Raw genomic sequence first — 14,958 nt, forward strand, 5'->3', positions numbered from 1 at the left:
CTGACAAAGAAATTAGCATAAAAATTATCATTTGATTGGTGGATTTTAGGAAAGAGGTGGTGTACGTGCCGGTGGACTTGCCGTTTGGCGCGGGGGGAAGGGGGGGAGGGGGAGTTTACCTATTGATGGTGTGAAAAGGGAATTTATAAGAGCTGCAAAAGTTTGGGGTACCACTACTTGAAAAAATATACTGTACCATTGAAATTAGTTAAATGTTTAGTTTGATTTAGAACATCTTTCCAATGGTTGCTTAATTTGAAACCATCTTCTCGGTTGAAATTGTGTCTGTGTTTGTAGATCTGAATTGCTTCATGAACAAATCTCTGATAAAAGCCCATGGGTTTGCAAAGAACCTTGGTATTGGAGAAAATTATATCGTGATCCCCCACAGTGATCAGCCACGGCAGAAGAATTCGTTTTGCCGTGTTTCAAATCTGATTTGTGCTCGCGAATTCGGTCAGAGACATGTCGCTTTGTCGCCCCGATATAGCAATCACCGCAGGTACAACTCAATTTGTGAACCCCGGGGTACTGTAAATCAGGAATGACATCCTTCACGGATGGGATCAGATCACGAATTTTGTGTACTGTATTGAATCGGACCTGGATCTTGTGTTTGTTTAGAATTTTGGAAATCTTTTTAGTAACGCCTGCTATATATGGAAGTGTGATGGTTTTGACCGGAGTATCAAGTGGTTGTTTCTGTATGGAGGGAGAAACAGCTTGGCGGATGGTACGGTCAGAGTAACCATTCCTTTTGAGGGCCAGGTGTACATGTTCTAATTCACTGGTCAGGTGGTGTTGGTCCGAAATGCAATGAGCCCTATGGTATAAAGTTTTGATGAGAGAATTATTTTGGGCTGGGTGGTGGTGGGAATCAGGTTTCAAGTAGGAATCTGTGTGGGTGGGTTTCCTGTAGACAGAATGCCCCAATGAGCCATCAGGTCTCCTCTCAAACAGAACATCTAAGAATGGTAGCTTGCCATCTTTCTCCACTTCCATGGTGAATTTGATGGCGGGATGTCTGGAATTGATGTGGTGTAGGAAAAGGTTCAGAGCTGGGAGGCCATGTGGCCAAATGACAAAAGTGTCATCCACATATCTTCCACAGGGAAGGTCTGAGGGTGGAAGTCTGGATGGCGTCTGATTCAAATTTCTCCATGAAAATATTGGCTATCACTGGTGATAAGGGGGATCCCATGGGGGTACCCTCATTTTGTTTGTAGAAGGAGCCATTCCAAGTAAAGTAGGTATTGTTGAGGCAGTGCCTAACCAATGCAGGTGTGTCGGGGTCTAGTCCATGTTGGACCAAATTTTCAATTATTTCAATGGTATCAGGTACTGGGACCTTGGTGAACAAAGAGACCACATCGAAGCTGACAAGGATATCGTCAGGGGACAGTACAACGTCTTTGACCATAGAGACCAATTGGGCTGAGTTAAGTACTGCTGAGGCGGTCTTGCCAGTGAAAGGCAGCAATGTTTCTGACAGAAAACGGGCTAGTCTATAGGTAGGGGAGTTGATCGTGGATATGATGGGTCGAAGTGGGGTGCCTTCTTTATGAATCTTGGGAAGACCATAGAATCTAGGGGGTCTTGCAGCAGAAGGTTTTAGGGAGGGACGTTTAGTTGGGTCGATTAGGAAGGTCGAACTTGTGATGATCTTGTTGGTTTTTATCGCTAGGCTATTGGTAGGGTCATTTTTTTTATTTTTGAGTAACTTCCATCGTTGAGCAGATTCTGGATTTTGTTGTTGTATGAATCGTTATCCATAATAACAGTAGCGTTGCCTTTATCGGCTGAGAGGATGACTATATCACGTCTGTTTTAAAAATTCGCGAGTTCAGAGCGTTCATTTTTGCTGATGTTACTAATGGGTTTCTTAGCATTCTTAAGAATAGTGGCTATTTCAGCTCTCGCAACGTCTGCTTGGATGTGTCCTACGCCTTTGAGGGCTGCATCGACCTGAGAGATGATATCATCTATTGGTATGTGTTTTGGGGTGACAGCAAAATTTAGTCCCCTAGCCAGTTCTGTTTTCAAGTAGTGGTACCCCAAACTTTCGCAGCTCTTATAAATTCCCTTTTCACACCATCAATAGGTAAACTCCCCCTCCCCCCCTTCCCCCCCCCCCCCCGCGCCAAACGGCAAGTCCACCGGCACGTACACCACCTCTTTCCTAAAATCCGCCAATCAAATGCTAATTTTTATGCTAATTTCTTCGTCAGAACACCTTGTTTGCTCGCACACAGTTTAAAGGTCCGCTGTCTGAGCGTGGTTGTGTTTCACTAAATTCTCCTGTTTGATGAGTACTAGGTGCCTCGGTGAATGTATATGCTCTGACTTTAACATAGCTATTTCTGTGACCAGTTACAAGCTAATCACTCAGCTATTTCAATGCTAAATTCTATGCTAATTCCTTTGTCAAGGGGTACCTCTGCGGATGTGTATACTTTAACTTAGCTATTTCAATGAGCCATTTCAATGCTAAATTATATGCTAATTCCTTTGTCAAGGCGGTTTGTGTTTTTCTTCTCACACAGCATAAAGGTCGTGATCTGAGCGTGGCTTCTCTCACTCCAGCGCTGTCCTCCAGACAGTCTCGTCCCTTCACCTGATGAAGGCCGCTTGTGTTGTGGCCGAAACGTCGTGATTTTTTGTTATTTTATTTTCACCTACGTGACTTTACCCAATAGAACCAAAGAGTATGGATCCTAGCAGTCACGAAAGCTTTAAATCTAGAATTGATAACCTCTATGGGGAGGGCTTTCACCTATCTGTTAGAGCTTTTAACAGACAACGGGACAAGAAGTCGCAGCTCATCGAGACGCTGACCTTCCTCAAAAGATGCCGCGATCACAAGTTAATACCGATCGCTTTCACACTCACTTCTGCTGCTGTATCTTCTCCGAATTCTAAACAGATTCTGCTTAAGGCCAGCCTATCTTTAATCTCAGAGAGGATAAGGCTACTCCGATTTGAACTCGATACTTTAGACAGGACTCTCCTACAAGCTCATTTAATGTTAACACAAAAAATGTCACCTTCTGATTGGAATCACGTAGACAACATGACTGCTTCTTCTGCTGAGTCACTGTCAGTCAAATGTAAAGCTAACCTGATTTCTAAATTCAACCACCTATCAAAGAAGAACCCAGTTCCACATATAACAAAACTAGATGTTAACAAAATCGTCATTAATCAGAGTAGCACCCCGATTTCGGACAATCTGAAAACAGTACTGGCTAGGGGACTAAATTTTGCTGTCACCCCAAAACACATACCAATAGATGATATCATCTCTCAGGTCGATGTAGCCCTCAAAGGCGCAGGACACATCCAAGCAGACGTTGCAAGAGCTGAAATAGCCACTATTCTTAAGAATGCTAAGAAACCCATTAGTAACATCAGCAAAAATGAACGCTCTGAACTCCGAATTAAAAAAACAGAAGTGATATAGGCAACGCTACTGTTATTATGGATAAAGATTCATACAACAACAAAATCCAGAATCTGCTTAACGATGGAAGTTACTCAAAAATAAAAAAATGACCCTACTAATAGCCTAGCGATAAAAACCAACAAGATCATCACAAGTTCGACCTCCCTAATCGACCCAACTAAAAGTCCCTCCCTAAAACCTTCTGCTGCAAGACCCCCTAGATTCTATGTCTTCCCAAGATTCATAAAGAAGGCACCCCACTTCGACCCATCATATCCACGATCAACTCCCCTACCTATAGACTAGCCCGTTTTCTGTCAGATACCTTGCTGCCTTTCACTGGCAAGACCGCCTCAGCAGTACTTAACTCAGCCCAATTGGTCTCTATGGTCAAAGACGTTGTACTGTCCCCTGACGATATCCTTGTCAGCTTCGATGTGGTCTCTTTGTTCACCAAGGTCCCAGTACCTGATACCATTGAAATAATTGAAAATTTGGTCCAACATGGACTAGACCCCGACACACCTGCACTGGTTAGGCACTGCCTCAACAATACCTACTTTACTTGGAATGGCTCCTTCTACAAACAAAATGAGGGTACCCCCATGGGATCCCCCTTATCACCAGTGATAGCCAATATTTTCATGGAGAAATTTGAATCAGACGCCATCCAGACTTCCACCCTCAGACCTTCCCTGTGGAAGATATGTGGATGACACTTTTGTCATTTGGCCACATGGCCTCCCAGCTCTGAACCTTTTCCTACACCACATCAATTCCAGACATCCCGCCATCAAATTCACCATGGAAGTGGAGAAAGATGGCAAGCCACCATTCTTAGATGTTCTGTTTGAGAGGAGACCTGATGGCTCATTGGGGCATTCTGTCTACAGGAAACCCACCCACACAGATTCCTACTTGAAACCTGATTCCCACCACCACCCAGCCCAAAATAATTATCTCATCAAAACTTTATACCATAGGGCTCATTGCATTTTGGACCAACACCACCTGACCAGTGAATTAAAACATGTACACCTGGCCCTCAAAAGGAATGGTTACTCTGACCATACCATCCGCCAAGCTGTTTCTCCCTCCATACAGAAACAACCACTTGATACTCCGGTCAAAACCATCACACTTCCATATATAGCAGGCGTTACTAAAAATATTTCCAAAATTCTAAACAAACACAAGTTCCAGGTCCGGTTCAATACAGTACATAAAATTCGTGATCTGATCCCATCCGTGAAGGAAGTCATTCCTGATTTACAGTACCCCGGGGTTTACAAATTGAGTTGTACCTGCGGTGATTGCTATATCGGGGAGACAAAGCGACATGTCTCTGACCGAATTCGCGAGCACAAATCAGATGTGAAACATGGCAAAACGAATTCTTCTGCCGTGGCTGATCACTGTTACAACGCTGTGGGGGATCACGATATAATTTTCTCCAATACCAAGGTTCTTTGCAAACCCACGGGCTTTTATCAGAGATTTGTTCATGAAGCAATTCAGATCTACAAACACAGACACAATTTCTACCGAGAAGATGGTTTCAAATTAAGCAACCATTGGAAAGATGTTCTAAATCGAACTAAACATTAAACTAATTTCAATGGTACAGTATATTTTTTCAAGTAGTGGTACCCCAAACTTTCGCAGATCTTATAAATTCCCTTTTCACACCATCAATAGCTAAACTCCCCCTCCCCCCCTTCCCCCCCCCCGCGCCAAACGGCAAGTCCACCGGCACGTACACCACCTCTTTCCTAAAATCCGCCAATGAAATGCTAATTTTTATGCTAATTTCTTTGTCAGAACACCTTGTTTGCTTGCACACAGTTTAAAGGTCCGCTGTCTGAGCATGGTTGTGTTTCGCTAAATTCTCCTGTTTGATGAGTACTAGGTGCCTCGGTGAATGTATATGCTCTGACTTTAACATAGCTATTTCTGTGACCAGTTACAAGCTAATCACTCAGCTATTTCAATGCTAAATTCTATGCTAATTCCTTTGTGAAGGGGTACCTCTGCGGATGTGTATACTTTAACTTAGCTATTTCAATGAGCCATTTCAATGCTAAATTATATGCTAATTCCTTTGTCAAGGCGGTTTGTGTTTTTCTTCTCACACAGCTTAAAGGTCGTGATCTGAGCGTGGCTTCTCTCACTCCAGCGCTGTCCTCCAGACAGTCTCGTCCCTTCACCTGATGAAGGCCGCTTGTGTTGTGGCCGAAATGTCGTGATTTTTTGTTATTTTATTTTCACCTACGTGACTTTACCCAATAGAACCAAAGAGTAATAACGACAAATATCTGTGTGCTCCAGTCATGCGAAGCAGCGGTGTGTTAGTCGTACAATTTAGAAGTATGCCGACAACTAACATTGACATTCACAGCACGAATACATCAATAGGCATCGATTTGTTTAAGGGAAAAAAACATACTTTAAATAAAGAGAATGCACACAGGGGGATTGGATTTAAAAGTACAAACCAGTTACTGGGGAACCGAAGGTCACTGATCTTGCGCAGCTCCTCCATGCACTCCAGCATGGGGAAGATCTGCCGGGAGTGCTGCAAGAAGTAGGGGAAGATGTCGTCCACGTGTCCTGCGATCAGACAACAGCCCCAGAGTCACGAATGTGCTGGGTAACTCAATCTGGTAACACCCTGCTGTCACACCTGTGGTGGGTAACTCAATCTGGTAACACCCAGCAGTCACACCTGTGGTGGGTAACTCAATCTGGTAACACCCTGCAGTAACACCTGTGGTGGGTAACTTAATCTGGTACCACCCTGCAGTCACACCTGTACTGGGTAATTCAATCTGGTAACACCCTGCAGTAACACCTGTACTGGGTAACTCAATCTGGTAACACCCTGCAGTCACACCTGTGCTGGGTAACTTAATCTGGCAACACCCTGCAGTCACACCTGTACTGAGTAACTCAATCTGGTAACACCCTGCAGTAACACCTGTGCTGGGAAACTCAATCTGGTAACACCCTGCAGTCACACCTGTGCTGGGTAACTTAATCTGGCAACACCCTGCAGTCACACCTGTGGTGGGTAACTCAATCTGGTAACACCCTGCAGTCACACCTGTGGTGGGTAACTTAATCTGGTAACACCCTGCAGTAACACCTGTGTTGGGTAATTCAATCTGGTAACACTTTAATCAAAGTGGGTACAATTCATTAGGGTTATTAAACCGGTAAACTGGTAACCATTTTTCATAAGTGATTACCACTTGTCAAAGTCAGGAACCAGTAACAATTTACAAATTAATCGTAGTCATGACTGCACTGAATGGCACAAAAGAAGGCACAAATGGTACGGTGGTCTAAGTTTCCTGCTAGATATTTCCATACGTGCGGCGAACCGGTCACTTTTCTTTTAGCTGTTTTTTTTCCAATTGGTTACCGGTAATGCAAAAAAACCGATTTGAACCATTTTACAAGACAGCCCAACTGCGTCAACGGACCGATGCATGATGCCAATAAATTTAAAACTAATTTCTACAGAACTGCTTTTTGCGTTCAGTTTGTCGTCCTTCCCCCGCACCTCCGATGAGCATGGTTGGCTACATATGGTACGGTGCGAAAGAAATTCAACACACATACAAAACAAGTAAACCAACATTTTACTATTCAAGAGTAATTTTTTGCCTCTATCATACAAGTGCCACCGATACCGATGTGCGGCAGAGTGGGAGAGGAGGGAGTGAATATCAGACGGCCGCAGCCACGACAGAGAAGCGACGTTCGCCTTGTCTGGTTCACGAGATGGTGGGCTTGCCAAGGAGAAGGGCACTGGTGGCAGACTGGAAGTTGCAAGATGGCACCTACGATGAGACCATTTGTGACCCAGGGTGTGAGTGTGTGTGCTTTGTAACAGACGGCAGCAACTTTGGACAGGTGCATTGTTGAACTATGAAATTATTTGTATTTTACCAGGTAAAGCCCACTGAGCTATGTTGCTCTTTTTCAGAAGCGACCTGGCCACAAATGATAGCTCAATGAAGTTGCTTATCACGTGGAAATTTATAGCAGCCAAATACTCTAAAAGCCTGTTTCTAAATATGGAGGGAAAAACCGGAGAACCTGGAGAAAAATGCAATCAACAATGGGGAGAACATGCAAACTCCAAATATAAAGCAGGCATCAGGGTCAGGATCGCACCCAAAACCTCCTGCATACCAGGCGAGGGAGTTAACATCTTGTCATCGCGGCGCCCTGGATGCCAGTGGAGTTAAGTCTGAGGAATGGATGGAGGAATCACGTCTAGTGCCGAGTAGTGTGCGGGCAAGGCACTTGTGAATGTGCTGGAGATGCTTGCCATATTTTGTAGATGTGCTGGAGAAGATGGCGTTGCAGTTGGAGTCCAGTCTAGATCAGACGGTAGGTAGAGTAGGAGGCAATGGCGTTTGGCAACTAAGTGTTCAGAGGAGAGGGATAATATTACGAAGCCTGGAGAGATGGTGATTGTAAATGTGGACAATGGATGAAATGTTAAAGTCTAAACTCAGGTTGTGAGCTAATAGGACACCAAACATCTTGGGATGGGTGGTTGGTGTGGTGAGGCACCCAGCTATGGCCAGGTCACAGGTAGATGGCATTCGGGAAAGCCTCTCGACTGCCTATGATCTTGACCTCATATGTTATCGGATTTAACAGGAGACAGTTTTCCCAGAGGCAACGCTGAACTGACAGAGAGAGCAGTTGGTAAGATCAGGAATAACTGACCAGGAGCTTTAAGGGGGGGTTGTATAAACGTATGGAGTAATGAACAAAGCATTGCGATGAATGACAATGAAATACAGCATTCCCTCGTTATTCGCAAGGGAGACGTTCCAGATATTTTCGTAAAAAAATACATAAATAAGCTATTAAATACATGAAAAATATAAAAACACAAAAATTGGTGATAATAAACTAAGTATTTTTTTAAAGTATTAAATAAAAGTTTATAAAATAACTTACCTTATATTATCATGCAGTGCATCACCAATTTATGTCATTACTTTATCTCTCATCACTTTCTCTCTCATCAAATCGCAGAGTGATGAGGCAATACTGTGCCGAGCAATGCAAAGACGTTGTCACCAGGCTAAGAGCGTAGCTGTGTACCTGCCCCATAGGAGATGTCACTCAGTGCGATGTGGAACTCGACGGGAAGTGCATTTGACTCCATCACCCACTTGCGGAAACTGATGAACGCTTGGTGAAAGAGTCGTGCTGTGCCGCCAAACAAGCACACACACACACACCAAGCAGTAATTAGCAACTGTTGTCATCGGCTGCCATAATCGATCCGCTGCTGGATGATGTTGATCGTAAAATATTTTTTATGTCACGTTACGCAATTCCCATTTAGCGACCTTGACAAGCATGCTGAGCGAAATATTTTAAGATGCTGAACACTTTGTTTGCTGAACTAGTAACAGTGTGTTGAACTAGTAACGAATTGGTATGTTCTGTTTACGTGACAAACCTTACTATTCGGCTGTGTCGGGTGGTGGCGAGTTTAACGAGAAATTTATAATTTATATTAACGTGATCTAACCCAAAAACATGTTATGGACTTTGTTTGTAGTAAGACGGAACATTGATCATAAAATAAAGGACAACCATTTGTTGATTAGAGTATTGAGTTGTTTATCAAGATCCTTATCAAAAGATAAATAGCACATAGATGTTGTGTAATATTCCTTATATGAAAACCAATAGAATTCAGAAATATGCATGTGAGATGTAGAATAATCTCAATTGTAGTCATCTCTTGATTTAAAGCAAATGTTTTTTGGCAAACTTTAGAGATTGCCTGCTGTAAAATAAAAATTTTGAAGCTATATTATAATGAGTCACTGTAATATTTATGTTTAAAAGGATACTTTTTGGGTCTTTCAGTAAAAGGATAATCAAGAACCCAATCATCTATGTAAAATTATTTTCGCTTAGAGTGAAATTAAATTAAAAAAGGCTCCCTCTGTGTTTATAAAGCAATGTGAAAGACACATATTATAAAAGAACATGACTCAAAAAACAAGTGCTCTTTATTTAATCCTATTGCTGCTTCAGTGAGCATATCAGGTTCATGTTTGGTGAATACATTTTATAAATGTGAAAAAGGCAAAATAATTACCATCTAAGCCATTGTCCACTCCCAGTTTCTGCATCTCCTTCCGCTTGTAGAATTTGTTCAATATTTTCAAAACCTCATCTAGGAGCAGAAACAATAAAACACAAGTTAGGAAATGCAGCAAAAACATTCTGAGAGGTGTGCATTAAAACCATCTACATATTACCAAATATTACATTTTATATCTAGAAAATAAGCTCTAAAACCCTCCAATTTCACCGACACATTATTTATAGTAACATATCGGTTATATATTTCTCACACACATTTGAAATAAATACAGAGAATCAATTTTTACCAGTACCTGAAAACTGTGGTGGGGAATTCGTAAGGACAGGTCACTGAGTGGCAGTGTCATCAACCAAATACCGAGGTAGAAATAATACCAGCAACATTGACAAAGGAGACATAACAGCAAGTCATTCTCGTTTCTCTTCGACCAGATTTAGGTACGAATTCACAACTGTTGAACTGATGGACAATGACATTCCATCCTTGCCTCGGTGAAACTCGGCTCCTCAGTCCATGTGAAATATTGCAAAACGTCCATCACATTCTGTAATTCTTTGGTTCTTTCGGTAAAGTCACGTAGGTAGAAAAATAAAATAAAAAATAATATATTACGACGTTTCGATCGCAACACAAGTGGTCGTCCTCAGGCGAAAAAAATAATCCAGCAGTGGAACTGCTGTAATTTTTTTTTTTTCAAACGGGGTACAGGGGTATGCAACAACAAAATTACAAATTAACATTTACAATACCCAGTCGCCATCTTCACAGTTGTTACGTTGAGCGATTTTCCTGCTTCGGCTGCCATTATAATCTGTGTATTGTCCATCCCTTCCGGCGACAAGTTTACTTTTCTTGAGTCAACTACGCTGTTTCAAACTTGTATGCATTTCGCTTCCTGTATCTCAAAAGTAATGAAAACTTCAGAGCGTTAACTCCTCTCTCTATGTGCTTGTCTTTGTGACCATATTTATCATCCATATTCCGTGAGCAGATAATATGTACTGATTGAAACCGTGTGTTCTGTAGGTTACACTACAGGTATCGTTACTTTACATGATCAAGTTCAGCTTCCAAAAGCATTTTAATTCTGTCCCCACTTCACTACCTGGCCAAGTTACACATTCGGATGCATTTCCCAGCGTCACTCGCACAGATTATAGTCATATGTTTAGAAAAATATTCCTGAGGTTTTTTGTTCAGGTTATATCGCGTAAATATGTCGTTAAACCTGCCACCACCTGACACAGCCAATTAGTAATAAACAAAACATGCCAATTAGTTAATAGTTCAGCACCCCGGTGTGTTGGAGAGTAAACTCACAACATTAGCAATTCGAGCACGTTTCGCGGGTAATATTTGCTCATATTTTTTACGACTTGCTTCGCACCTTCTCTATTTAGTTATTATGCAACTTCAGTTGATTGCTATACCGCTGAAAGCAAAAGCATTTGAAATGACGTGGGCAAGACAAAAACACCGTAAGCCGGGCGACATCGGTGAGCATCAGCTGGGTCGAACGAGCGATCCTGAGCGTGAAATGTGAACTTGTTTGTTTTGCCGTGTGTGAGCAAAGCGTCACTGTGACAATGCTGTTCCGTCGAGGCCGTGAAGTGACTCGAAAACAGAATTTACTTCATACCTCACACTCAGCCCATATTGTTACGGCGAACCGGGCGAAATAGTCAAGTGCAATATCCGTGTACGCCAGCGGTAACAGCAGCTGCCTGGCCCACGTTTATCACCTGTACTCGTATCTGAAGCCACATCATCTACTGCTGTTACAGGTGACAGCCTATCCAGTACCTATTCTTCTTCTGTCGTATGGCGGTTGATGTAGATAATGCAGAGCAACAACTACAATTTCACGTTCAGGTGGCCAAGCCCAGACAACCGCGTCAGGAGCAGCGGAGTGTATCATCGCTGCGATGTTTCTCCTTCGTAATTGTCGATTGGGCATTGCGTCGTTATAGGTTGTCTGTTCTGGATGACCACAGTCGCACACTGGTGTACTTACTGAGTACTTACAGTATTTAAGCCTGGGAACGTGTACGATTTTGGTTTTCTCCATCACACTGACCCTAATAACGAATGAACCAGTGCCCGCATGTCTGTGTCAGCATTCCTTTTTTTCTCAGTCGGTCTCGCTATTGTCTCCACGTTGCTCTCTCTCCACTCGTGTCTGTGTCCCAAATGTCAACTTATTTTATCTTTGTACGTTTGACTCCACGTCGTGTGTCTCTGAATTTCTCTCCCTCTCTGAGTTGCCTTCCTGTCATCTGCGTGACCATTTCTGTGCCAGTATCGATGTCTGTCTTGTCTCTCTGTATGCGTCTCCATGTGCCTGGTACCAGTTGCATGCATGTTGAACTTCTTTCGCACCGTACGTAGCCAACCGTGCTAATCCCATCTCTCATGTCTCTCGTCTCCGTGTCTCTTTACGTCTGAATATCTGCACCTTAATTTGCTCAGCGTCCATATCAATTCTTGTGTCTCTTGCCACGTTTCTCTCTTAAATCTCCCGCTGTATCTGCTTCCCTTAATCTGTTTAACACGTAGGCTTTTGCGACCAATATCATCCATAAAAGAGGTGTTTTGGGTTAGATCGCATACATGTGTCGATAAACCCGCCACCACGTAAACAGAGAATGCCAATTCCTTACTCGTACATCACACCGGTGTGTTGGAGAGCAAATCGATGACATTTACAATCCGAGTTCGACGTTGCGCCAGTAATCACAACCGGCCGGTTGTGATGTTTTGGATTTGCTCTCCAATATACCGGCGTGCTGTACAAGTAACGAATTGACCACGTTCTGTTTACGTGACAAACCCTACTACTACTAATTGGCTGCGTCGGGTGGTGGTGGGTTGAACGACACATTTATACATTTACGCGATCTAGCCCAAATAACCTGTGCTATGGTGGCCTTAATCTGCCTGTAGGATTTCCAATGCGCTGCGTGTGCAGTCTCCACGTATGGCTTTATTTTGGTGATTTCTAAAACGTTTTTTGGTTTGGCCCTGTTTGTTTGTTGTAGTACGGAGTTAAACTGATGGCTTTAAACTAAGTTGTCTTGTGGTTGTTGTTGTTGACTTGCATCCCACTGGGATTTTTGCACACAGCGTTGGTGTACGGTGCTTTTTTTATGGAAGATTTTGATGTTTTTTTCCTGGATTTTTCTGTTTGTGCTTAGTCACTTTAAGATGTTTTTGTTTGTTGCGGTTGCCCCCGATTCAAGAGCCGAATGGCTCACAGGGCTATACCACATAAATGAAACTGAAACGTACAGACTCCAGCCGACCCGGCACGGTGTTTTCCTATTACTTCTCCCGCACCCCCCCCCCCACACAGCCAACCCCTCAAGACGATATACTCCGCCGCCCAAATTGTTGTCGTGATGTTTAGGCCAAGCCACGAAACACACTTCCAGATCTCGCGAGTGATTTAATGAGAATGTACGCGTTTAAAATTCCCGATTTGCCTCGCGCTCACTCTTGTCGAGCGACTGGGTGAGCTCGGCTCCGATGTCCTCCTCGCTGCCCACCGCCGGCTGCACGACCAGCGGCACGAAGAGCGACGTGTCGGCCGGCCTAGGCCCCGACGAGAAGGCAGAGGGAAGGCAGCGACCCCAGGCCACGGCCGACGGGACCAGCCACGCCGGGCCACGCGGGGAAGCTGAGGAGGCGACGACTCGACGACTCCAGACGCCGGCGCGAAGCAGCAGGAGCCCGGCCGAGCCGCGCCGCACCACGCTCATGTTGGACCCGCACGGTGGAGCCCGGAGAGCGGCGACGCTCAGTGAACGCGGAGGAGCCTGGTGACACACGCGGAGGAGCCTGGTGACACACGCGGAGGAGCCTGGTGACACACGCGGAGGAGCCTGGTGACACACGCGGAGGAGCCTGGTGACACACGCGGAGGAGCCTGGTGACACGCGCGGAGGAGCCTGGTGACACGCGCGGAGGAGCCTGGTGACACGCGCGGAGGAGCCTGGTGACACGCGCGGAGGAGCCTGGTGACACGCGCGGAGGAGCCTGGTGACACACGCGGAGGAGCCTGGTGACACGCGCGGAGGAGCCTGGTGACACGCGCGGAGGAGCCTGGTGACACGCGCGGAGGAGCCTGGTGACACGCGCGGAGGAGCCTGGTGACACGCGCGGAGGAGCCTGGTGACACGCGCGGAGGAGCCTGGTGACACACGCGGAGGAGCCTGGTGACACACGCGGAGGAGCCTGGTGACACACGCGGAGGAGCCTGGTGACACACGCGGAGGAGCCTGGTGACACACCCGGAGGAGCCTGGTGACACACGCGGAGCTCAGTGATCGTGTGTCCCCCGTAAGTGTTCTGCGGCTCTTCGGGAGCGTGGAGTTCAGTGAACACGCAGGGGTTAGGGAAATCACCGGAGCGCCAAACGGAATGCGGCACCTGAGGGCGGTGACTCTCGGTGAACGGGGGTGGGTTAGCGAGTGTGCTGGGGTGTGGTGAGTCTCGTGAATGCGGTGTCTAACCAGCCTGGTGAGTGTGGTGAGGAGCGAGTCTGGCGAGCCTGGTGAGTGCGGCGATCAACGAGCCTGGTGAGTGCGGCGAGTAACGAGCCTGGTGAGTGTGGTGAGTACCGAGCCTGGTGAGTGTGGTGAGTAACGAGTGTGGTGAGTAACGAGCCTGGTGAGTGAGGTGAGGAGCGAGCCTGGTGAGTGTGGTGAGTAACGAGTGTGGTGAGTAACGAGCCTGGTGAGTGAGGTGAGGAGCGAGCCTGGTGAGTGTGGTGAGTACCGAGCCTGGTGAGTGTGGTGAGTAACGAGTGAGGTGAGTACCAAGCCTGGTGAGTGAGGGGAGGAGCGAGCCTGGTGAGTGAGGTGAGGAGCGAGCCTGGTGAGTGTGGTGAGTACCGAGCCTGGTGAGTGTGGTGAGTACCGAGCCTGGTGAGTGAGGTGAGTACCGAGCCTGGTGAGTGAGGTGAGGAGCGAGCCTGGTGAGCGGCACGCTGCGCACGTGTGACACTCTTGACATCCCAGCCCGGGCCAAGCCAGCTAGGACCCCCTCCCCCCATCCACAACCGGGGTGTCCGAAGACCGCCTGATACGCGTACATTCAAGCACTCGTAATTTACGCACGACATTTCGCAAACTTAAATTGTTTACAAACCCCATCAAATTTCCATTGTTATAAAATGCTCGTTTTATAACCACCTCAAAATTACAAAATTGCAGTTCGCTTTGCCGCTAAGCCCAATGGCGCTATGGGACAGGCAACAACTGAGGACGCCCAATACCGGGCTGCAAGAGTCGATAGCCGACGCAATCGATCGCAGACTGAGCGAAGCGACGCGAGATCGGCACTGGCGACGTCGTGACGTCGC

The 14,958-nt window shown here is 45.6% G+C and overlaps 1 protein-coding gene across 4 annotated transcripts in view; it reads right to left on the reverse strand.

Moving 5' to 3' along the window:
* SUPV3L1 (Suv3 like RNA helicase) overlaps positions 1 to 14,958 on the reverse strand; it is a 30,962-nt gene that overhangs the window by 15,334 nt on the left and 670 nt on the right. Inside the window, exons 1-5 of one of the 4 annotated variants that reach the window (XM_032951940.2) lie at positions 14,539 to 14,876; positions 13,090 to 13,411; positions 9,588 to 9,665; positions 8,573 to 8,680; positions 5,938 to 6,052 (exon numbers count right to left, since the gene is read on the reverse strand). In XM_032951940.2, the coding sequence (XP_032807831.1) occupies positions 5,938 to 6,052; positions 8,573 to 8,680; positions 9,588 to 9,665; positions 13,090 to 13,411; positions 14,539 to 14,718 (803 nt within the window). In that variant the 5' untranslated portion in view covers positions 14,719 to 14,876. Of the gene's footprint in view, positions 1 to 5,937; positions 6,053 to 8,572; positions 8,681 to 9,587; positions 9,666 to 13,089; positions 13,412 to 14,215; positions 14,235 to 14,513; positions 14,877 to 14,958 lie in introns of those variants that run through there. The other 3 variants (XM_032951941.2, XM_076066399.1, XM_032951943.2) reach the window with 3 other exon arrangements.

This window comes from Petromyzon marinus, chromosome 11, assembly GCF_048934315.1.
Source record: "Petromyzon marinus isolate PM22_M1 ecotype Great Lakes invasive population chromosome 11, UKy_Petmar_22M1.pri1.0, whole genome shotgun sequence".
NCBI lineage: Eukaryota > Metazoa > Chordata > Hyperoartia > Petromyzontiformes > Petromyzontidae > Petromyzon > Petromyzon marinus.